We start from the raw sequence: 23,223 nt of genomic DNA, 5'->3' as shown, positions 1-23,223 counted from the left end.
TTAAAAAAGTTTTGAAAAAACACATAAAATGTGCCATTTCCCACTAGTATTAACATGGAATTCAACTAAATAGGAATTATGTATCAGTCCAGATTTTGAGTTGGGAATGGATCAGATCCGGATTCAGACCCGAAACCCAATTCCTCTTTCTCCAAATCTAAAGGGCAGCATAAGCAGTACCCAAGTGGCCCATCCCCCTTCCTCACTCCAAGAAAGATCTCATCTTTCATATTTTTCCCGAAATTTTCCGGGAAAATCCTGTGTCCTCTCTCACTTTCCCTCTCAAATTAAATTTCCATGGCAAATGCCTGGAAAAGAAATCAACCCACAAAAATTCTCACCCCAAAAACCATCCTCCTCTTCCTCTTAACGTCTCTCCTCCTCGTCACCTTCCTCTACCTAGCCTCCCAAATCCAAACTCCTACTCCTAAAACCATCAAAACCCTTGCTCAATTTGACCGAAAAATCAAGCCTTTTGATTGCTACAGTTCACCCCAAGCCCACCCTGTCATTGCCAACATCGTTGAAGGCCTTAAGTACCCTTTTCTTTATTCACTCTCAGACTTTGGGAATTTACCAGAAAAGCCCCACAAGAATATTGTTAGGACCCTTAAAGGAAAACCCTTTAGGAAGGCTGATATTTCAGTCACTGTGCAAGAACTATTGGAAAAATTGAAAGGCGATAAACATGGTATTTTCGTAGATGTTGGTGCTAACGTGGGAATGGCTACCTTTGCAGCTGCTGTAATGGGGATTAAAGTTTTGGCCTTTGAGCCCGTTTTTGAGAATTTGCAGAGGATTTGTGAAGGGATTTACTTCAACAGAGTTGGGGGCTTAGTTGAGGTTTTTGAAGCTGCAACTTCGGATAGATCAGGGAATATCACATTTCATAAGGTAGTATTATATACTATGATGGTTTAGTATCACTATATCCTTATGCATGTTATGGAATTCAGTTATTTGCTTTATAATATGGTGACTCATTTAATGCTACTTTGCTTGCTTGTATTCTTTGTTTCAGTCAAAGTTCTACAACTAATCTGAATGTCTTGTGTGTTTAATGATTTTGGTTTATCCAGATCATTGTATGGTTATTAGTTATTGGTAATTTTGTTAGTATCTGTGACGTGTTCGAATTTGGATCTGAAAATGCCATCTTACTAATGCTTCATTCTACCAGACGCCATTTCTTACCTTTGCATCTGATAAGCAAGAGTGTTGATTTTTGTCTCCCTAACCTGAAAGGCACATGGCTCCTTTTCCTCTTCAGATTATTGTGAGTTAATTATATCTTACTGTGAGCCTACATATTTGGTGACAAGTTTGTAGGCATGCTCTTGTGGTTTATGCAATTAGTTGTCTTCGCTTTTACGAGGCACATTGATTGCTTGACATGTGAGCCTTGCATCTGAGCTTTGTGATCTTCATTCTTCTACTAATCTAGTAAAAGGAACCAATGAGTAATCTGATCTAGATTCAGATTTTTGGCTGTAAGATTAACCAACCGCTTCATAATATTTTAAACTTCCCATCAGAAGCCAGCAGTTCTAACATTGTACATATGACAACCGAGCATCATTATTTTAAGGTAAGAGCAGTGATATTCGTCTTGTCATTAATGGACTGATTTCCACTTTAACACATTATATAATTTTTTTCTGTACATTATCTCGGTAATACTTCTGAACAAAGTCATGAAAGCCTCAGAAGAATTTTGGATGACTGGTAAAAATAACTGTTTCTGCACTTAAATAGGTCAGTCCATATATTTTCATAACATTTAAGTGTCAAAGTCACATTAACTTGGAAAATGCACTAGTAGTCTGAAGTCAACTTCTGGACTCCTAATTATTTGCACAAACATAAGCTGTTACAGTGGATGGTTTGATCCACCTGTCTGTGGTTATGCCTCATACTTTTAAAGCCCTATCTATTGTCAAAAGCTCATATTTTAAGCAATAATTGGTATTTATAATATGTATAATTTGTTCATTTCTCCTTGAGCGGTTGCAGTATGTATAGTTTGTTTAGATCCCTTTGAGCTAATGTCTTGTCTACCAAAGTTTAGAAACAGTGCATGGAGAAATTCAAGTTATACATCTTTTGCTAAGCTGTTGGATCCACCACCAATGACAAGTCTTACATAGTTTTTTTTTTTTTCCTTTTTTTTGGGTCAAATACTATAGCTCATAAAGCTTTTCAGTTTCATCAACAAGAAACCTAATCAAGCTTGTCGATTCAGACATGCTTAGTTATTGTGTCAAAATCTGCAAGATGCCTTTTCCATATAGAGCCCTGAAATGTCTTCCTTGAAGACTAGTAGAGAGTAGAGACCAGCTACACAACAATTCTTATAATAGTTGGCCAATCATCATCCCGCATTGCTCTGTGATCAATATTACAGTCTGTTGATCAGTAATTCTGTTCAAAATTATGCACAATTGTTTTAAGGTATTGTAATTTTAACTGATGGTATGCAGAGCATATTTCTTTTGATGGGCTTCTTTCTTCAAATTCTTAGGTAGGGACAGCTGTGGTGAAATATTTTATTAGTTTATGATTGGTCTACTGTGTACAAAAGCATCTTCTTGAATCCAAGGTGGTGGCAGATCCAGAGATCCAACCAAACATTAATCTGTTATTTTTCTTTTATAGAAGTTATCCTGTATTTTGCTGGACTTGTTTTGGAATGTCTTCATCCATGCTCAATACTTAATATTTGCTTTTGCTTTCCTGCTGCTAGTTAGTCGGCCGGCTAGACAACAGTGCAGTCTCGGCCACTGGTGCCAAAATGGCATTTAAGTCCAACGAAGAGATTGCACTTCAAATCAAGTCAATTCCACTGGATGAAGTGATTGAAGAGTCTGAGCCCGTGCTCCTGCTTAAAATAGATGTTCAGGGTTGGGAGTACCACGTACTGAAGGGTGCCTCAAAGCTGCTATCAAGAAATAAGGGGGAAGCCCCGTACATAATATATGAGGAAGACGAGCGCTTGTTGAAAGCAAGCAATAGTAGTGCCAAAGAGATTCGGGAGTTTCTTCACAGTCTGGGCTATCATGACTGCACTCAGCATGGTACAGATGCACATTGCACAAAAACAGAATGACAAGGTGGTCCTAACCACAGGAAATTCACCATGACAGCTCAGTAAGAACGATGGTGACGTTTATCAGTTTCAAGTCATGCTTATCTGCCATGTGGTTTGGTTTCAGTAAACTCTATTGCAGAGGCAAAGGAATTGACGATTGCTCCGAGCTTATTATCAGCAATGTCATGAGAACTACTATATCATCGGCCGAAACTTGAGTTGGTTGATTGATGATTAGTGGAAGTGATAAACCAATTCATATGCTTGGTTTCAGTTGGATACTCATTTTAACATCCAACCCGATTTGTGATCTTGTAGAGGCTGGTTATTATTCTATTCTTTTTCCAATGCATGCTGCAGCATCGCAGTTTCCAGTGAATACAGTGGCTGGCTGCTTTTGTTTCTGCTTTTTGGGTTATGTGTTTTTTTCTTTCTTGGTTTTGGGTTTTTTTCCCTTTTTTTTTTTTTTTTGGGTGGGGGGGGGGGGGGGGTTTGTCCTGTTTGGTGGTAGGAGAATGTCTCCTTGATGTTTTTTGTTTTTTTTTTCAATGGGTCAATATCGCCTTTCAGACCTTTGAGATTTTGCATACTCATTTATGCTCTTTGAAGTTTTCTGTGTGTTTACAAGTACGTTGTTCTGAACAGAATTGAAATATATTGTCGTTTCTTTCGAACTTCAAGGTTTGAGATGTGGTAGCAAAGCTACTCGGAGCTCTTTTTTATTCTGCGCCAAGACGAGACATTCTAGTTTTGCAATTCACAGAGAGACCATTTACAAGTATTAAAGAAGGTAGCCGTGGTCCTAAGTGGATAGTACAAAGCATATCAGTATACTAGCATATGGTTTGAATGTACGGTCTTACTAGCTATCAAGTTCAACAATCTCGATAAGCTTTTTATGAATAACATGGTTCCAAAGCAGAAAATAAGCCTAAAAGGTAGACTCAATTTGAAGCCTAGGTATCCAATAAATACCAGCAAATGTCTTGAAGGCAAAAAGAAATCTATTGTGACATAAAGTGAAATTACATGTTGCTATTGAATTATTTCCACCTTTCACAATTTTACAGGAAGATTCCTAAAGAGCTAGTAGTATTACAGGGCCTTGTAATATTAGGTGATCACAGAGGACACAGGGTAGGCTCATAGTTTCCTTGAAAACTCCGGGCTTAGGATTCTTTGGGAGAACTAGTTTGTGAAGGGCCACACCTTTCCACCATAACATCATAGAGTTGCTTCCCATTCTGCCCACACAAACAAAAGAACAAAAGGAATTAATGCTCTGATTATATTGCTCTCAAGCTCGTGACTTGAATCCATAAATGCTCCATTTCAAGTCCCAGTGACTCTTGAATACTCACAAATATAACCGGGAAAAAGTGGATTTGTCCCTCAGGTTTTGTTTGCGTCTCCTTAAAATAGACAAGGATTGGAAAATTTGGCCACCAAAGCTCCCAGTTCACAAATGTTGAGTATCTGTTACAACCAATAGGTGAGATGAGTTCTAACTTCTAACGGTTTTAAATGAACAAAAGCGGAGCAGCCCTACTCACTTCCACCGATTTTTTCCGCCCACAAAAAAATTTTCACCAGACTCCTCAAGCTGCTCTCCTACTTTCACCTCCTAAAGACAAGATATGAGAGAGTTGTAAATTGAAGAAGAAAAATGAAGTATATTTTCCTAGGACTAATGTAGAGATCTAGAATTCAACCCCATCTAAAATAAAGTACAAACTTGTCATATGCAGAGCACTAGCTTGCTCCAACACTCAGTATTCTTAACAAGCTGAAAGCAACTGAATCAGAATTCAGAAGGAAAGCTAGAGAGGCATCGTGTGCCATTACTCATTAGACGAACAAGACAAATAAGTACAAGTTGAAAAGGAAGTACAGCAAGATGATCAGAAACTCAAACAAATGAGATAGGACAATGCAATGCCATATCATTAATTTGTAAGTAACTAAGTTCTCTTTCCTTGAACCATAAACATAAAATAGCTGCTTGCATGCGAAAAGGGTTGAGTGAGTAAACAAACCAGGGCCTCTTCATCAAAGACAAACCTCACTCTAGTCGTCTGAAAGAAGGAAATGAAGGGTGTTGTTAGTTGACCATTTTGGCCACAGAGCAAGACAACCAACGCTATTACTCGTGTAGATTTTGGTGCCAAGCAGTAGAGACAATGACTATGTCAGTCAAGCCTAATCTAAAAAAAGTCATGTTGATTACTCGTGATTGTGGGGTTTATGCAGAGGTAACTACTGTATATGGTCACCATATATACCTGGACTAATAGGAGCAACCCAAGTAGTCCTACAGGAGCTGCTCCTAACAGGTTATCTGCATAGATTAAACCTCCAGCAAAACCTGTTTTATCATACCAAATGTTACCACAGCAAATATGAAAGGCATGATCTGTATTGAATTGTGAAGGGAATAGAAGACAAGCTGATAATGTAACCATCAACAGCGATTTGATACCTGAGGTGAGGTGTGTAATGAATAACGTGCTAAACTACTATGAACCATTAACATCAGAGGATATAAGAGGATGAACACAATCTTGCAACCTCAAAGAGACCTAAACAACATCGTGCCATAATGTTAATCACTTGTAAATTTGTTTTAGCGCCTGTGACCTACCAAGAAGAACAATAGGAATTCGGTAATCGGGCTCAGGAACTACAGTCTCTTTCTTGATTTTCTTTCCCAGCTGTCAGAACAAAATCCCATGTACTCAACACTTGAATACTCATCAATCGATTCGAATACTAATTTAACTCGTGTAACGTTATTAGAACTTTGGAATTAGAAAGGGAGAAAGAATGAAGCAGTAGAAAATATGAACCACAGCAGAGATCACGAGACTGCTTCTGTTGCCACCACTGACACTATTATAATTCCTTCCCCAAAAACAACTGCGTCCACTCATCATTTTGCCGTAAAATGAGCTCTGGATTGTGGTTAATACAAGTCTGCCCCCTTCTTTATCTGCACATAATAGAATTGAAAATACAGTAATTCATTTCTGCGCCCAAAAGAAAAATGGCTTTCAAGAACTGATGTGTAGCAGATGATGGGTTAACAAAAATGCTTACTTGGCGAGGGGATGAAGCGAGACAGAGATAACAGAGTGCTTTCCATGTTTGCTGCTGCTTCGCTCTGCTTTCTTGGCGTCGCAAAGAGATTAACTAGAAAAAAAATTTTTTTTTTTGAATTAAGGAGTGAGAGGCGGTGCTTTCGCGGAGTTGTCATTGATGAAGAATTCCCATTGACTCTTCTGTCCTCGGTTAACTTAGGCAAAAGATTTTTCTTCATTTTCTCTGCCCTCTTTCTTTTTCTTTTTTTTAATAAAATCGAAGTACACAAAAATTTCTCAAGTTTTTTGTCATGTTGGAATATAATGAGTACATGCAGTTGAAAGTTGATTAAATTTGTAAAACAAAGAAGCTGGAGGTTCAGTGGCTTAGGACTTTTAAGATGCAAACTTTGAAAAAATAAATAAATAAATGGAATTCCCCCGACAAGGGTTTTTTTGTAATTGAGTAAAAATGGCATTGGAAGTGAAAAAAACGTAAAACCTTATCCAGTTGGCAGCTTCTGCTGCTCACGTTCGTTGCCACCAACGCTTGGCCTCACTTCATCCTCACAGCCACATTCTTCTCTTCCTAGAGTTTCTTGCTTTCTTTTGACTGCCAGCACATTTGCTCATTCTTCGTCACTCGTTTTGCTTGCTGAAGAGCGAAGATTCTTTTCTTTCTGTTTTAATGTCAAATTCGTTGTGTTTCACCCCTCTCATATCTTTCAAACCCACTAATAAGCCAGGTATTCCTCTCTCCCTCTCTCTATGGTAAGACCTCTTCTTTGTAAACTGTCAAAACTTCCTCCTCCTCCTCCTCAATTGATGAGTATTCCTGGGTGTAAGCTTGCAAGATGACTCTATTAAACGGAAAGTTGATATCTTTCGAGTTATTGTAAGTTAATTTTTTGTTTGATGGGATTTTGAATTGTTGATAATTCTTTTTAGGCATTACACTTGGCCGGTGCAATGGTAGAAAGGTCCAGTGGATGAATGATGTGACTCATAGCTCTAAAAATGCTGCTAATTTGCAAAATTTAGAGGTCAAGGTAAGTGTTCATTTCGCACATTTTGGTTGTCTCAAGTTTCAATAGTCTTTAACTTCTGAACTCAAGAACCAACACTACATTATCTCCTTCGGTAATTGCTCCAATAAACTTGCATAATACCAATTATTGGCTAATTTCTTCTTCCTGCATTTGAGATGGAAACAGAGTTCGTTTGCTGCTATACTTTGATTTTGTGAAGAAACTCTAGGCACAAAAGTCTGATTTTTGAAGCCGCTTTATGAGCAGAGTAAATTAGCACAAGCATCCTCCTTGAGTTTTTAAATGAGCATTAGTCTTGTTAACTGCATGCTCAGAGGAGAACATAATGAGGATGGACCTTGTGCTAGGAAGCGAAGCTCTCTGCTATTTTAGCCCCTTTGACCTATTCTGCAACATGATTTTGCATGCACTGAAATGATTGTTTAGTGCATTATTTGGATTCAACAACCTATTGAATCAATGGATTTATGCATTCAACACTATATAACAATGTAGTTTTGCTGGTTGTTCTCTTGTTTTAAGTATTATTTACAGATCTTTCTTAGTTACCAATTGAGAGTGCCCTATAAGTCATTTCACCATAATGCATTTTCATTTTGATTTAATAGGCAGCAGGCAGTGACCAAAGGACCAAACCAAATAGCATCGTCTGTGCTGAATGTGATGGAAATGGTAATGAAACTGATTAAGACTTTGTGGCTATTTGAAGTAACTATTTATTTCTTTCAAGTTGCCACCACCTGAAGGCGTTGAATTGCATCAATTTCTTAATTCTTCTTATAGTGTTATGCAAAAAGAAAATATTTATGAGCATTTATTGACAACTATAATTGCAAGAACCGTTTACAATTGGACTAGCTGTTCCTGTATTTAGTTGTTAAATGTGCCATTTGGACTCGTTCACCGACGTGATGCTAATAGATGTATATCGACAAGGTCTTTGATGAACTTGAGTCACTTATGATATACTGAAATTGAAGTAAAAGCCACAAAATCCTGCAAATTGTTGGTCGTAGGCCAATCTTAGTATGATTTTAACCTCCATTTCCTTGCTTAAGCAAGCAGCAGTACTTTAATAAGTTTTCCTGGTCTACATCTTATGGAGCACTGCGTTTGCTGTTTCTCTAGGTGCTGTTTCATGTAAGCAATGCAAAGGTTCAGGAGTCAACTCTGTTGATCACTTCAATGGACAATTCAAGGCTGGTGGATTATGTTGGCTTTGCAGGTATGTCGTTCAAGTATCATATTCCTCAATCTTATCTTATTCAACCCAAAAACATGAAAACCCCGAGCTTTGGATGTTCCCCTAGTTATCAGTGAAATAAAAGCAGTCATTTGTTACATCTACCCCTTCAGGCTAGCTCTATACTATTGATAGCCCTAGAGATTTGACTGCGACTACACCTGCTCTCCGACTGCAAAAAGAGAACAATAGCAGAAAGTGAACTCGCAACAGTCGTAAAAGATCGTCCATATTTTTCAGACATAGATAAACATGATGTAAATAAATTAGGAAAGACAAAGAAAAGAGTATAAGATAACAATGGAAAATATAAGTAATAGATTTAGGATTGGATGAGATTGAGGAGCCACATATCCTCCATCCCACCTCCATAAAAATGTGTACTGCTATTTTCCTCTGGCTTACCACCTGTAATTCTCTCAGAGTTGTGATCAGATATCCTCCCTTAAACTGGTACCTGCACCATGCATATATTTGGTGGCCCTATACATCCTTCCTCCATTCCATCCCATGGTTTAATTAATACTTGTGAGAACCTATTGCCATTACTGTTTCCGCTTCACCGCCTTCATTTTTCCCACTGCATGCTCCATCAGGCTGTCTGTGGTCTTGAGCAACTGTGTCAACATATGGTGCCCATGCCTTGTAACTTGATATGAAACCTGTAAACCTCAAAAAGCGTTTGGTATCAGGCTGAGGAAGAGGAACACCTATCCCCCTTTTTGTCTATCCTTATCTTTTTCTGCAAAATTGTTGATTTGCAAGTAATGGATTGGGAGAGTGGTATACCTGGCTGGCGCTGACAAGGGAAGTTGTATTTTCAGGATTTTATGTCCTTCTTATGTGAAGAATGATTTAGGATAGAAATGCATTTTTGTGTTGTCCCATATTATCTTCGCAGCATTGTTCACTTGCCCAAATCGAGTATTAACTGGGTTGTGCTCTTCCGTGACTACTTTTGCAGAGGTAAAAAGCAGATTTTGTGCGGCAACTGTAATGGTGCTGGCTTTATTGGCGGAATCATGAGCACTATTGACGATTAGTGTTTTCCAGTCATTGGTCTTAAAGTGTTAGATGCCTCCTGTTGGTGGAGAAGAAAGAAAAGCCTCCAACCAAAATATTTGGTTTTGACTAAAACAATATGCTGTTTTTTTTTTTTTTCATTTGATTGTTCATATACACTGATAGCAGCGGGTTAAAAAGTCTGAATGTCTTATAATAAGACTTCAAGAGGTAAACATCTGTTAAACGCGCCAGGTAGGGGTCGAACCTACGACTTTCTGCTTAGGAAACAGACGCTCTATCCACTGAGCTACAGGCGCGTTGGGTGCCCGTTCAATGACGGAATCAGATAGATGCTGATAACACCTCTTTTTTTGTGGTTTAAAGATGCCGATCACCTTATTTGTCACGCAAAGGCAAACCAATGAAATGCCCACGAAAGCGGAAGTCACTAAAACTATAACGATACGAAGAAAGCAATTGCCCTGGGCATCCCAAATATGGGGCGGAAAGTATACCAAAAATCCATCCATCCATCCATATTCCATACCATAATACTACTACTATAACACTGAGAAAAATAATAATACAATACAAAATCTCACAAAAGAAGTACGTAGTATTTCATTCTGCCAAATCCAACCGTAAAAACGATGTTGTACAGGGCAAGACAGGTGGGAAAGTTTGAAATTGTTACATAAGCAGGGCAGCAGATCCCCCATTACAATGGTTGAAACCAAACCGAACTCCATCAGGCAGAAATGTGTTGTAATTGAAGGTAATTGCCCTCCCATCAGGAACGAACACCTTCACGCTCTCCGGCTCCCAACCGTCCGATCCTACCCTCAGCAAGTAGAGATAACAGACGTCGTAGGTGCAGGGTCCGCGTATCCTAAATGTGTCCGTGGAGCACCTCGATGAGGGATCGTCCAATCTCGCTGCATACACCTACCCGAACAAAAAAGCAATAACATCATCAATTTTTCATCAAATTCAAGAAAAAAAATAAGGGTTAAAAACATAAAAGCCCCCTGTAGTATAGCTATTACACATAAAAACCCCTCGTAGTTTCAAATCATGCCTATCGGTACCCCATGGTTTGAAAGAAAGTGCATTTTCGACGGAAATCGTTAATGAAAACGGAGGTCAGTGAAAAGACATAAATGCCCTAACGATATAAGCGAAAAATTGCTGAAGGAATTAGTCAGTTTGCTGAGATAGAACGATCGAAGAGAGAAACAAAGAAAAAGCCCTAGAGAGAGAGAGAGACAATTATCAGCCAAATTCCCGATTGTTATAGCAATCAAACTCCGACAGCGACAGGAACTACAAGGAAGTGAAGATTTGCTGAAAAAATCGAAGAAAAATGGGTTTGTATGCCGTCCCTCATCTATTTCGATTTGGGGTTTGGGGTAGTTTGGGATTTTTATTGTGATTTACTGGTTTCATACTACATTTTAAGGTCATTATTTAACAAAAATAAGGTTTTTGATATATATATTAATGTTGTTAATGAATTGAAGGTTTTCGAAGTATGCCCTACATTTGCTATTTTGATTATCAATTGGCAAATTTGTTAGGATATTGTCTTTGGTTGACTACGAAAAAGAAAAGCCTTATAATCTGGAGTTGTTAGCGGACATTCTTAGTTGCTGAATCTGAATATGTGATTGTCTTTGAATCTCAGTCAACTAAGTTGTTCGTCTTTAAATCTGTTGTACTATCGAATTAGAGTAGTTGGCAGAAGACTGAATCTGTCCAAATTTGTATCGTTATCAGTTTTCAGGAGTTAATGAAAACATGTTGTAGTCAAATGTGGTCCCCCATCTCATGTATAATGAATTATTTGTTCTGGATCTGTTGTATTATGTTAGCTTTTTGTATAATTGTGAAAGATAAATTACTGAAAAATGAGTACTTTATTGTTTGTCATGCAATAGCAGAGGAGAACATCAAGGATAAAGTAGACATAAAGATGTACTTTGGTGGAAAATTCAAAGAAAAACCAAGGCTCCACTACACGGGAACTCACATGGCCATTTTCAAAGAAAGAGTTGAAGATAAGGTAGACATAGTGAGTTTGTGCAGAATGTTTAAGAAAGTAGATGAAGGAGCAACGAGAGTAACGTTTTGGTTTTGTGCCCCCTTTGTTGATTTGGATGGTGGCCTACATCCAATTAGAAACAATGATGATATTAAATTGATGAATTTGGCATATGAGGGGACACCAGAAAGACTAATTTATGCTTGTAGTGGGGATGAGCCATTTGAAAAAGAGCCTGAAGATGGTGGGGTCAATGATGGTACATCTACAAAGGAAACATCCAGCAACACAACAATAAAAAAGAAAGGCAGTGATACAAAGGATGGTGGGGTAGCTATAGTTACTACAGGGACAGATACAAGTACTGATGATAATGAAGAGCCAGAATGGTTAAAAGAGGGGTTGGAAACAATAGAAGATGAGGACATATTTGCACCCAAGAAAGATGCCGCAGGAGACAACAACCAGACCAATATAACTAGTGGAGGCAACAACCAAAAAGCTGATGGAGACAAGGACAAAGCTGATGGGGCCACTGTTTCAGCAAGACTCCCTCTGCACGTATTCTCATTTGCTGAGAATAAAGATGAAAAAAGTGCTGCTAAAAGTGCGGATGCAAGGAAGAAAAAGACAAGTAAAACCAAGCAATCAAAAGGGCCTGATGTGATTCAGAAAATTCCACCAACTATTTCAACTCAAATACCATCACAAATTCCATCAGAAGATGAAGCTGTTAGAACTGAAAAAGACCCTTCAACAGTTGGAGATCCAGATTTGAGAGCAGGCATACAACAAGAAGTGAATGATGATGTCGTTGAAGAGAATTGGCAGGAACCAGTGATTTCGGATGAGGAGTTGCTGGATGCAAAAAGATGTGATGGTAGAGAAGATGATGATTGCCTTGACTTTAATCCTGAAGTTGAGTTTAAGAAGCCAAACTTTGAGCTGAAAGTGGGGCAGAAGTTTACTAATTTCAGAGTGTTCAGATTTGTGTTGCGTGAATGGCTAGTCAGAGAAGGATATGAAGTTACTTGGGTGAAAAACTACTCCAAGAAAATTATTGCCAAGTGTGCGAAAGGCTGTACATGGAGGATTCGTGCAACACCAATTCAATTTGAATCAACCTTTCAAATAAAGTCATTGAAGGGTGAGCATGTGTGTGCTCGAGAGTATAAAAACAAGCATGCAACAGCTGCATATTTGAGCATCAAGTATCAAGATAAGATCAGGGATAATCCAAGAGGTGATTTGATGGGGCTGAAGAATGACATCAAGAGAGACTTAATGATCAATGTTTCAATTGCTAAGGTCGGCAGAGCTAAGCGTAAGGCAAAGGATCTGATGCTTGGTACGGACATGGAGCAGTATCAGAAACTTTGGAGTTATGCAGCGACAGTCCGAGACACAAATCCTGGAAGTACTATCAAGATTCAGATGGACAGACCAACTGAAGGTTCAAATGGGACATTTGAAAGATTATATTATTGCTTGCATGCATGCAAGCAGGGTTTTCTTGATGGTTGTAGACCAATAATTGGTCTAGATGGCTGTTTTCTTAAAACAGCATTTGGTGGCCAATTACTGTCTGCTCTTGGGAGAGATGGCAACGACAACATGGTGCCAATAGCAGTTGCAGTGGTTGAGGTAGAGAGGTATGACTCCTGAAAATGGTTTTTGGAGTTGTTAATGGCTGATTTGGGCATGGGAAAGGATAACATTCCTTGGACATTTATCTCAGATAGACAGAAAGGGCTAGTACATGCTGTGAATGAACTTTTTCCAGATTCGGAACATAGATTCTGCTTGAGACATATGTACCAAAATTTCAACCAAAAGTTCAAAGGAAAGGAAATGAAAGACATGTTCTGGGCTGCTGCAAGTGTTGGCAATGAAAAGGAATGGAAGGTGGCAATGAATGACTTGGAAAAGGCAAACAAAGAAGCTGCTGAATGGCTGAACCGGATTCCACCAACTCTGTGGAGTAGATCACATTTTAGAGGAAGTAGTAAGTGTGACATTCTAGTGAACAACCTAAATGAGTCATTCAACAATTATATATTAGAAGCAAGAGAGTTACCAATCATTGGGATGCTTGAATGGATAAGGAGGAAGCTGATGCATAGAATTCAAACAAAAAGATCTGGAATGCAAAAGTTTCATGGACAAATCTGTCCAAATATAGCAGAAAAGATTGATAAGAATCAAAGGTTGAGCCGGACATTTGTTGCGACATGGGACGGACATCAGAAATATGAGATAGATTGTGGTCCGAGAAAATGTGTGGTGGTTGATTTGCATGAATGGACTTGTACCTGTGGTTATTTTCAACTAACAGGTTATCCTTGTGCCCATGCATGTGCTGCAATAGGAGTGTGTAGATTACCTATAAACGATTATGTTCATGCTTGCTACACTAGAGTAGAATATCTGAAGATATATGCACACACTATCACACATGTTCCAAGTGATACCTACTGAATAACATGTGAACAAGAGGGCTTAAACCCCCCTGAAGTTAGGAGAATGCCTGGCAGACCAAAGAAGATGCGTCAAAGAGCACAAGATGAGCCTAAGAAGGGGCAAATATCTACTAGAAAGGGTCTATCTGTGCATTGCAAGAGGTGTTTTCAACCAAATCATAACTCACGGACGTGCAAGAATCCCATTCACCCTAACTCCAAATTTTACAAGGTAATCTTTCATTGTACACTTAAATGGCATTGTTACAGCATTTGTATTTATTATTACTAATGTTAAATGCTCTTTGTAGGCACCTGAAGCAAGTGCTACAGCTTCCATGCAATCACAGCCAATTGTTGAGTCATCTACTGAACCACAGTCATTTACTGAAGAGGCTGCTGCAACCGGGACTACTACAAAGACAAGCACTAAGGCTCGGAAGGTGTACACTCCTTCCATAACATTCACTGGTTGAAAGACTTATCAGTTCAGTGGGACATTTCTAAATTGTCTTTTTGTTTTAATTTCAGTCTGTAGCTGGTACAAACCAAGGGTGTAGCAGGGCTGATGACACCACTGCACCAACAAAAAGAGCTCTGGCTCGTACTGTTACTGATGTCCTGCAGAAGTTAAGGCCAAAGAGAGCAAAAGCTGTCCAGCCTTAATTACTTGCCTAATATTTGCCTATCTGTATTTAGACTTTCATTTTGGAATATTACATCTGGTTGTAATGATGCCTGCAGAATGATTGGTTGCCTGCAGAACGTCTGGAATTCTTTTGTCTAATTTTTTGTACACTTGACTTGGCAGTAGTTGCCACTATTTGGTTGTACCTTTTGAATGAAGTTCTCTGTGCAGCCAGGTTATTTTACAGAAATTTTCCACCAAGTGCTAAACCTTTTGTCTGTAATGGCACTTCGTGCCTCTTTGATCACTAGTTATTTTACAGGTTATTGAACGTCTAGAAATCTTTTGTCTGTAAAGGCACGAATAATGGCACTTCGTGCCTCTTTTATTTTTTCTGTTCATTTTTCTAAAACATTTGCTGCTTATGAGTATTCTATTCAAAGTTTTAAGTTACAACATTTTGAAAGCAGTTGAAACAGTCGAATTATACTTCATCAAGAAAGCATAGCATTACAAGGTTCTAGCTGAAACAGCCAAATGATCAGCTTTAGCAACTCCATACAACTGGCTACCAAATTCCAGAGTCTTATTTGGTAGATATCAACAACAGTAAAATAGAAAAAACAGATACCATAACACAACCTCTAACTAGCAATTTTAAGTTCTTGAACTCATTATCCAAATTTTCCAGTTTTGAGAGCACGCCATCCACATTGGAATGTTCTGCAACAGGTTGGCTCACAAACTGATTTTCCCGATCTGGTTCATCTCTGTAAATGGGAATACACCAAGAAAAGAACCTACATTCATCTTTTTCACACACAAAATATAACATTCCCTTTGATGGCTTTTCTGACTCAACAATCTTTAGTTTCGCCTTCCTTCGACAATTACACATCTTGTACTGGTATCGAAGATCTCTAGCTCCGTTTCCCCCACTGCCTGGTCGAGAGCTTGAGGAAGACATCATCGTACGGTTTCTTAATTATTCCTTTCACTATTTACACAAACAAAAATATAGAGCTCATTATAAGAATTTAGTGATATTCCAAATGGTTAAAGGTTTTACCTTTTGAAACTTGCACTTAAGGAGGCACAAGCCTACAGATTTTCCTCCTGAGGCACGAGAGCTTGAAGAAACCTTCGGTCAAAGAAGCTGGGTTTCTCCAAAGTCCGACGAAAATGATTGGAAATCAAGTTTTATTAAGTTGTCAAGGGCACAAGAGGAATATCAGCTCAAACTTTGAGTTAAAAAATCATTTTCCGAAGCAACCACGCTCTTTTTCAGCGCGTGGTTCATAATCGCGTTTTCATTAACGATTTCCGTCGAAAATGCACTTTCTTTCAAACCATGGGGTACCGATAGGCATGATTTGAAACTACGAGGGATTTTTATGTGTAATAGCTATACCACAGGGGGCTTTTATGTTTTTAACCCAAAAAATAATAAAATGGATCTTGTTTCGAACAACTAAAAATGAATAAGTATCCAGAAAGTGGGATTTGTTTTAGATGTAGATTTTTTAATGCAGACTAGCTAAAATTGCAGCATCTACCAAAAAGATACGTCCTTTTTAACAAGTTAGGATTTTTTTTTTTGTTGGGGGGGTTTTGGTTGTCACTGACTGGACTGATCGCCGGACCTCATTGCCATAGGCATCACCGAATGCAAGACTGACTCTGTCTCTGGTGTAAGATGAAGAAGAACAGCTGGTCTTGATGGTCACGGTGTAGGAACAGCTCCTTGCACTTGCAGCGCTCTACCAACCAAGTCAACAATTAATAAAATTTTGTTATGAGAAAATGGGTTTGATCGGAATTACAAGAAATTTTCATTACTTGGCGAGGGGGTCGGGGGAATTTAAAGATTTTTAGATTACCTGGTTGGGTTTGATCTTGAAGGATTTGAGCAGATGAGGGAGGAGTGTTGACGTCGGAGGAGGAAGGGATCTTGCCTCAGAAATGGTGATCACAACAGCTAGGAATGAGGCAAAGAGGAGAAGCAAATCTGGGAGCGGTTTGGCCATTTCCGGGGGATTATTGCTTTGTCAATTACGTACTGGTTTTACTACTATCTTCTACCTGCGGACTGGAGCAGACCAGAGTGATGAGGGTGCAGCTACGCAGCTGCCTTATAATAATAATAATAATGCTAATAATTCAACTCTCAAATCTCCCTACTAGTAGCAGAGTGGATCGTGGCACTGTCATTCTTAAATTATTTTACTAGTAGCAGGTTTGGTAAATTCTTTGATTTAAACCATTTTCACAAGTAAATATGGCGCCCCTACACATGGCACTGGACGCCAAATCCACAGGGCAGAAATTACGACATTTGGAATTAGCTAAAGAAAATACAAAAACAACCGGTAATGACTTCAAAGATTCTTGAGAAAACTGGCAATGGCGCGCACAGCCACTGGACCTTGTGTAAAGAAGAACAAATTCTTCATTCCCCGAAAAGAAACAAAGGTGACCATAGGTCGGCTATTGGCCGCCACCAAAATGTTTGGACTGTGATTTTTCGCAAGAAAACGTTTATGTTTTTTGTGAAGATATTTTTCAATTACTTTTTTATTTCGTATATATCAAATCGTTATTATTTTTTCATCTCATACATATCAAATTACTACAATACATTTTTCTATAAAAACTTCTAAAAATAATAATTCAAATAGAGTCAAAAGTGAGAAGTTAATGGTCCAAACTTTGTCTTCCATTATCGTGCCACTAACACGGGACTTCTCCCGTTACATGTTTTGCCTCTTTCACGCTTTTTTCAGAGGAAGCAAAGTAATATGCAATTGCAAGCACCATTTTTATTTATTTCGTCATCAGGTAAAATGACAAAAAGAAGACGCAAGATAAGACAACATCTGATACAATATTACAATGTATAACCAAGTATGCAGCAGTATCTTATTTCACCCGCTAATAGCTGCTTGGAATTAATTTATTACGGACTAAAAGCCTTATTCAAAGAAGGTTAGCTCGAAGCTGCCCTTAGTTCCGGCCCAGTCCACTAACAAAGAAAAGGATCTACTTTTGCCAGACAGCATATCTGGTGCCGCTAGCTGCAAGCGTCCAGTCCCTCCCAGCTGGGCACCATGACCCATCTCCAATCTTCATGCATATTTTCTCACCAATCATTGCAGCGTACAAGTTTGGCTGTGCCGTAAGGATTTCTATCGAGGATCGGCTATGTATGCCTTGAAACCGTCGAATCTCCATCAGCTTCACAATTTGGTCATGAATGGAATTTCCCCAATCATAAAAATGGTCATAAAATACTGATGGAATCCCTGGATGTGTGAGTATATAGGCGTAACCCTCCATAATATGACTAGCAGGGAAAGGCCAGTGAGCCTGAGTTGACCCTGTGTCATGGTTATCAATGAAAGTGACAGCCCTTGATGGCCACCATCCCATAACACCTGGTGGTTTCCCTTGAGAGTCACGGAGGCGCCAGAGTTCTCCTTTCACGGCTCCCTGGAGAATTCCCTTCGTTGTAAAGTCAAAAGCAGTAGACAGTTGCCCTGTACCATCAATCCAATTGACAATTCTTTGCCTGTGATTGTCTTGGTTGTAGTCCAAGTTACAGCCATTGTAGTTGCAACTATCCCAGTATTCGCCAACAGAAAATATTGGCTTCGCACCTTCAATGTATTCCCTCACATATTTTGGTGAATAGCCTCTAACAAAATCGAAGCGAAAGTCCTGGAAACCAACATCATAGCGAAGCCACCGTAGCCAGTCAGTCATATCTTTCCGAACAAAGTGTTGAGTATGATCAACATTTGGAAAACCAGGAAAGTTATCCCCTGTGCTCCTATTACCCCGGCCCCCAGTACATGATGTAACTGCACGTTCATCCCATGCTAATGGAATCCCATCAAAACGGTTATACGTTCCACCATGCCCCTGGGTAGTCCCAACTCGGTGATTTATCACTATGTCAGCCATTGCCCTCACTTTGTACTGTTTCATCTTACTAAGTAAAGCTTTTAAGACATAATCAGAACCATATGCAGAATTCAAAGAATAAAGGTTCTGTGGAGTATACCCCTGAGGTGCGAATGAATGAGTTGGTGGAGGCAACCAAGCTGATGTGAAGCCAGATTTTGCAATATCAGGAACTTTCTTCTCTATGTTTCTCCACCAGTCATGTTTATGAGACTCCCAGTTGAAGGCCTGCAATAAAATTTCTCTCCCGTTGCGTAGCACTGCCGCAGGATCCGTCTGCTGCACATTCTCATCCGATCCACTGTTGAGGTAACCCATATCTTAAAGATGGGAAGATTAACAGATATCTGAAGTTGGTTGAGAAAATGCTCAAGAGCTTAGGGGTTCTGAAGAAGCCAATTGCAGCTGACTTTATAAATCGGCACTCTTGCCTCTGCACATATATATATATATGTGTTGTACTTCGTCCAAAGTGCACCTGGAAAGTAAACGCAGGAGAATGGGATTTGATTCTTTTGGAAGCGGAATACAAAATTTGCAGCCACAAAAAGGAAGCACTGAAAAAAGTAGCTACAGATTTCCTTTGTTAATCGTTGGTGGAATGGGGGCTGCAAGAAAGAAAGAATGTGGTCGCCGCCAAGCAATGAGAGGACCAATAAAATTTAATGACCACGGGTGCCAATTTCAATTTTAGTTATTCTAAATCTCATGGCTGTTCAGCAAAGTAGGAAGTTCTGATTCCATGGTACGGGCAAAAGGGAATCGATTTTTGAATTCTGATTCTCGTATCTGTTTGAATCGGTGGACTTGAACCTAACAAAGAATTTCTAATGGACAGATTTAAAATCTTCGGAAAGTGCTTAACATGGTTGGAAATTAATGAAATTCAACAAGTGATTTAGAAATGCATGGTCTAACACATGCCCCTTGCAGCGTTTTCATCTCCCTATGACCAGCAGAATGATTCAAACATATACACAAACAACTCATGCGCATCCCATATAGATTTCATTCATAAAAAAAAAAAAAAAAACACACACACACACACAGGCAAGAAATGCAAAGGCAGGACCATCCGTGTCCCATACCGCGAAACTCTTCGAATTAGGCAACGATATAGAAGGGCAGACCACAGCAATCCACCGGAATTAGTCTTGCACTTATCCTTCGTAGTTGGATTGCGAATAATAATATCACAGCTGAATGCTCAAAACCCTCCATGCATAAGGCCCACAACGAACCCGATTCCTCTCTCACACAGACCCAAAAAAACACCAGAAAACCGCAGCATCATAGCCCAAGAACGGGACAAACCCAATTTCCAAAAGATTTCATCAAAGCAAAGAGGAAAAAGCCCTGCAGCGATGACAGTAGTCTGCTACCAATGCAAAAAGAAGTGTGAAGTATGCATGTGTTTAACTTTAACACCCCTTTCTTCACATCACATTCACAGAGAAGGGGAGATTTGATAGAAGAGTTAGTGAAGCATAATAACATCACAATGAGTGCGAGTTGAGAATGATATTAACAAATTAGTAGAGCTTGCGCCCTCTCTATTATACAAACTTTATCATGACAATATCAAGCGGAGGATATCCCCTGAAAACTTGAATGATTTCTCGGTCTCTTCCAAGCAATGGTTCTTCTCCTCTCTAGTCCAGCTCTGAATAAAATCGAAAAACAAAATGCGTATCAGATAGCAGATGTATCGTATAACCCACCACCGATCACAAGCTTAGAGACAATACTTGCATAACCAAAACACAACAATAGGAGGAAGTAGGCCTCAGGTGAAGTTACCTCAGCAACTCTATTTAGCTTGTCCCTCACATTCTGTAACAATTGTGAGAGATCGCCATCCCATTTGTAGAATTCCAACTCCTTCTTGTTGAGTATCTTCTCAGCTACCTGAAGAGAGAAAAGAATCGACTTCATTACCAGACTCATGCACATTTATCTAACCTTTGTAGCCATTGCAACCAACCACATCAGTATCTCGTTTCAACGTTGCCCTCCTTTGCAGGGGGGAGAGATGACATTAAAAAAGTATTACAGAAATTTTTAATTGCAATTTTATATGACTTGCATCCTCAGTAAACAATCATGAGCCTGTACCTACAGAAGGTACAGCATTTCAATCACTGTTCCACAAAGATTAGTCACCCTCACTCCCCTTGCTCAGGGAAGAATCAAATGTATCAACCAAGCATGAAAGTAGGGGTTGGGGAAAAAAGGAAAAAGCACCAAGTTATACCAGACACATTAGAATAGCCACTCCTAATTTCTTCCGGATTTATTCTCAAGTATGATGGTCAAAAAATCTCATCAGTCAGTCTTAGAATAATAGGGTGAGCTAACATTTCTTACAATTAAGTTACAGGTCCCAGATAGCGAAGAAAGTTTAGAAGTAAGCCAACTAATTGCTCACCTTCTTTCCAATCATCCGCCCACCAGCTGTATGGGCGAAGTATATGTTGTAGAAGTGACAAATAAATGCTTGAGGATCCTTTTCTGATAACTCTTCAAGATACCGAGCATACTCAACTCCAGGTGTAGATGGTTCTGGGATGGCATGACCTTGCTCCTTGAACCATTCCAAATCCTTTGCAAGACGCTCTGACCTTTCCAATCCTGTGTTCCTGAACTCTGCATCTGGATAGCAAACAAGAAAACTATTTAACAGTTTAACCATGATGGTGTTGCACATTCATCAAAAGTCAATCTCCAAATAAGGCATAAAGTTCTTGAGAAGACAAAGCAACTTAACATAATCTCATTTTATAGCTTAGATCGTAACAATTTCTGACTAAATTTCGCACCAACCATCTTTGTGAACCATAATTGCACCCTCTGGTTTTTCCTGTCACTTAAAATTGTGAATTGGTGAGTCATCATGTTCCCTACTCTTCATGAAGCCCCAAAATTACATGTCCCGAACACACATTGTAGCTACTTTTAATTCCAATGGACAAAACTGAACTTCTGTGCAGCATGTAATGGATATATCTGAATTGTAGTCGTCGAGTAACAAAAGCAGAGCTATCGTATGCTAACATTTTTATCCGATGTCATCCTTCAGCCTTAAAAGCTATGACTCAATTAACTCACCAGGACGTAAACGAAAGAAGAAACTAGATTTACATCCCAACAAATGCAGGGGTAGCATTACGCAGGAAAAGCCTGGCAAAAGATTTTCATCTGACAAAGATAACGATCTTCCGCAATGGCACCCACAAAATATGCAGAATAAGTAGACCCCCAAATTGCATGCTTCTAAATCAAGAATCACAATTCTGCCCAACGGAACATCTCAATCGACGGCCACTCAAACACAATAGGAAATGATACTACGAGCACAACTTATACTCAGTCAAAAGACAGGGGGCATTCCTGATCAATTCAATGAAACAAATAGATAGAAGAAGAGAGTTGTAAAGATTACTCACATTCAGGAAAAGAAGATTTCTCCACAATCTTCTCCAGGGTATCATAAACCAATTTACTATCCACCAAAAACTTCAAATACCCCTCGATAGTGGGCTCCCATTTAGCCACAGGCTGCCCCCGGGGCTCCTTCTCACCCTCCTTGGCCTGGTCTTTCGTATGCAATTTCATAGCCACAAACCTCATCTCCTCCACAAACCCCTTAGCCTCACCAGGGTACCTCTTCTTATGCTTCTCAGCGGCTGAAGCAGTGCCAGCAGAAGCCGCCGCCAGCAACACCATCCTTGAATTTCTAGCAAAAAGTTTTGATCTTTGAGAAAGTTCCGGGATGGGTTTAGCGAAAATTTGGGATTGAGATGCTTTAAGCACTCCACTTTCTGGTTTCTTGAGAAGAAACTGGGATTGAGAAATAGGTGTTGTTATGGAAGCCATCACAAGAAAGAGAAAGAGTATTTTATAAGATAGTCCTGCCTTGCTTGCTGGGCTAGAACACAGTAAGGGTGGAGTGTTGGTTGCTAAGAAGAAAAGGTCACAAAATTCCTTTATGCTATTGTTTTGGATAATTCGATAAGTATAATTTTGGATTGTAATAGGTGCTGAAGTAATCTTGAAGACTAAGCTTTAAACAGTTGACAGAAATAAAATAAGTATAGAATTGGTAATTATTGGCTTGAGAATGGGAAGTTAGTAAAGAATTATTTTTTGGGGGAATGAAGGGAATGGGCCTCCCTGCCTGGCTCTGCAGACAATACTCTATTTGTCTATGGAGTGCAAGCAAGTTTGCGGTTACGCTGCGCCGAGAGCTTTTATTTACGTCAAGGATAGGTTTGAGAGAAGATTTGTTTACTTATGAGGAAAATGTTTCGTGACGGCAGAGGCATTGGAATTCGCCAACAATCTGGAGAGGGACGACGATGGCGTCTCGATTTGCAGGAACGTGTGGCTCTTGGGGTGTAATTAGTGACGTGGGACCCCATCAAGGATTAAAATGTGTTTGCCAAAAATATAATATATATAATTAGCGGACAAAATTAAAAAGCTTTTTGGCCTTTTTGGTTTTGGCAATTGGGGAATGGTTGGGATGATCATGAACCTTGACCTTGTGGCCATCGACTTCCCACATATTTGTTGCGTAATTTTCTTTTTGCTTTCCTACTGCATTCAGCCACTGTATTTCCGTGAACCCTTTCACTTGCAGAGGTTCTCAGGTATAGGTTCATTTACCT

The 23,223-nt window shown here is 39.3% G+C and overlaps 6 protein-coding genes and 1 non-coding gene across 7 annotated transcripts; 2 read left to right on the top strand and 5 right to left on the bottom strand.

The window, feature by feature from the left end:
• The first annotated feature begins 218 nt into the window (after positions 1 to 218).
• Positions 219 to 3,492, top strand: LOC113774960. Its single transcript, XM_027319631.1, has 2 exons — positions 219 to 894; positions 2,744 to 3,492. Exons 1-2 carry the CDS (start codon positions 298 to 300, stop codon positions 3,104 to 3,106), a joined length of 960 nt encoding a protein of 319 aa, XP_027175432.1. The 5' UTR covers positions 219 to 297; the 3' UTR covers positions 3,107 to 3,492.
• Positions 3,493 to 3,929: 437 nt separating this feature from the next.
• LOC113775688 lies at positions 3,930 to 6,302 on the bottom strand. The gene is made up of 8 exons (XM_027320667.1): positions 6,185 to 6,302; positions 5,935 to 6,077; positions 5,730 to 5,799; positions 5,371 to 5,453; positions 5,125 to 5,163; positions 4,642 to 4,712; positions 4,450 to 4,564; positions 3,930 to 4,332 (listed from the first exon to the last, which is right to left on the bottom strand). Exons 1-8 carry the CDS (start codon positions 6,228 to 6,230, stop codon positions 4,258 to 4,260), a joined length of 642 nt encoding a protein of 213 aa, XP_027176468.1. The 5' UTR covers positions 6,231 to 6,302; the 3' UTR covers positions 3,930 to 4,257.
• A 416-nt stretch (positions 6,303 to 6,718) lies between these two features.
• On the top strand, positions 6,719 to 9,845 carry LOC113774710 (chaperone protein DnaJ). Its single transcript, XM_027319312.1, has 5 exons — positions 6,719 to 6,911; positions 7,114 to 7,214; positions 7,823 to 7,886; positions 8,343 to 8,439; positions 9,422 to 9,845. Exons 1-5 carry the CDS (start codon positions 6,854 to 6,856, stop codon positions 9,498 to 9,500), a joined length of 399 nt encoding a protein of 132 aa, XP_027175113.1. The 5' UTR covers positions 6,719 to 6,853; the 3' UTR covers positions 9,501 to 9,845.
• On the bottom strand, positions 9,707 to 9,779 carry TRNAR-CCU. Its single transcript has one exon. It is a non-coding gene; the product is annotated as a tRNA-Arg (tRNA).
• A 129-nt stretch (positions 9,846 to 9,974) lies between the features above and the next one.
• On the bottom strand, positions 9,975 to 16,884 carry LOC113774709 (embryo-specific protein ATS3A-like). Its single transcript, XM_027319311.1, has 3 exons — positions 16,471 to 16,884; positions 16,234 to 16,350; positions 9,975 to 10,407 (listed from the first exon to the last, which is right to left on the bottom strand). The coding sequence occupies exons 1-3, from the start codon at positions 16,615 to 16,617 to the stop codon at positions 10,153 to 10,155; spliced, it is 519 nt and encodes a 172-aa protein (XP_027175112.1). The 5' UTR covers positions 16,618 to 16,884; the 3' UTR covers positions 9,975 to 10,152.
• A 496-nt stretch (positions 16,885 to 17,380) lies between these two features.
• On the bottom strand, positions 17,381 to 19,189 carry LOC113774779 (probable alpha-amylase 2). Its single transcript, XM_027319397.1, has one exon. It carries the CDS (start codon positions 18,869 to 18,871, stop codon positions 17,630 to 17,632), a length of 1,242 nt encoding a protein of 413 aa, XP_027175198.1. The 5' UTR covers positions 18,872 to 19,189; the 3' UTR covers positions 17,381 to 17,629.
• A 693-nt stretch (positions 19,190 to 19,882) lies between these two features.
• On the bottom strand, positions 19,883 to 22,897 carry LOC113775038 (heme oxygenase 1, chloroplastic). Its single transcript, XM_027319758.1, has 4 exons — positions 22,000 to 22,897; positions 20,982 to 21,205; positions 20,354 to 20,461; positions 19,883 to 20,216 (listed from the first exon to the last, which is right to left on the bottom strand). The coding sequence occupies exons 1-4, from the start codon at positions 22,427 to 22,429 to the stop codon at positions 20,124 to 20,126; spliced, it is 855 nt and encodes a 284-aa protein (XP_027175559.1). The 5' UTR covers positions 22,430 to 22,897; the 3' UTR covers positions 19,883 to 20,123.
• Between the last annotated feature and the right edge of the window lie 326 nt (positions 22,898 to 23,223).

Source organism: Coffea eugenioides, chromosome 6, assembly GCF_003713205.1.
Source record: "Coffea eugenioides isolate CCC68of chromosome 6, Ceug_1.0, whole genome shotgun sequence".
NCBI classification, from domain to species: Eukaryota; Viridiplantae; Streptophyta; class Magnoliopsida; order Gentianales; family Rubiaceae; genus Coffea; species Coffea eugenioides.
This window is presented reverse-complemented; position numbering and strand designations above follow the sequence as displayed.

Coding starts and splice junctions, on each gene's coding strand:
- LOC113774960 (XM_027319631.1), top strand. CDS start 298: ATGGCAAATGCCTGGAAAAGAAATCAACCCACAAAAATTCTCACCCCA. Junction 895..2,743: donor GGAATATCACATTTCATAAG/GTAGTATTATAT, acceptor TCCTGCTGCTAG/TTAGTCGGCCGGCTAGACAA.
- LOC113774709 (XM_027319311.1), bottom strand. CDS start 16,617: ATGGCCAAACCGCTCCCAGATTTGCTTCTCCTCTTTGCCTCATTCCTA. Junction 16,351..16,470: donor TCAAGATCAAACCCAACCAG/GTAATCTAAAAA, acceptor CTTGGTTGGTAG/AGCGCTGCAAGTGCAAGGAG. Junction 10,408..16,233: donor GTGATGCCTATGGCAATGAG/GTCCGGCGATCA, acceptor TTGTTCGGGTAG/GTGTATGCAGCGAGATTGGA.
- LOC113775688 (XM_027320667.1), bottom strand. CDS start 6,230: ATGGAAAGCACTCTGTTATCTCTGTCTCGCTTCATCCCCTCGCCAA. Junction 5,454..5,729: donor AATTCCTATTGTTCTTCTTG/GTAGGTCACAGG, acceptor ATGATAAAACAG/GTTTTGCTGGAGGTTTAATC. Junction 4,565..4,641: donor GGCGGAAAAAATCGGTGGAA/GTGAGTAGGGCT, acceptor TGGTTGTAACAG/ATACTCAACATTTGTGAACT.
- LOC113774779 (XM_027319397.1), bottom strand. CDS start 18,871: ATGGGTTACCTCAACAGTGGATCGGATGAGAATGTGCAGCAGACGGAT.
- LOC113775038 (XM_027319758.1), bottom strand. CDS start 22,429: ATGGCTTCCATAACAACACCTATTTCTCAATCCCAGTTTCTTCTCAAG. Junction 20,462..20,981: donor GGCGGATGATTGGAAAGAAG/GTGAGCAATTAG, acceptor TTCTCTCTTCAG/GTAGCTGAGAAGATACTCAA. Junction 20,217..20,353: donor AGCTAAATAGAGTTGCTGAG/GTAACTTCACCT, acceptor GATTTTATTCAG/AGCTGGACTAGAGAGGAGAA.
- LOC113774710 (XM_027319312.1), top strand. CDS start 6,854: ATGTCAAATTCGTTGTGTTTCACCCCTCTCATATCTTTCAAACCCACT. Junction 6,912..7,113: donor CAAACCCACTAATAAGCCAG/GTATTCCTCTCT, acceptor AATTCTTTTTAG/GCATTACACTTGGCCGGTGC. Junction 8,440..9,421: donor GGATTATGTTGGCTTTGCAG/GTATGTCGTTCA, acceptor CTACTTTTGCAG/AGGTAAAAAGCAGATTTTGT.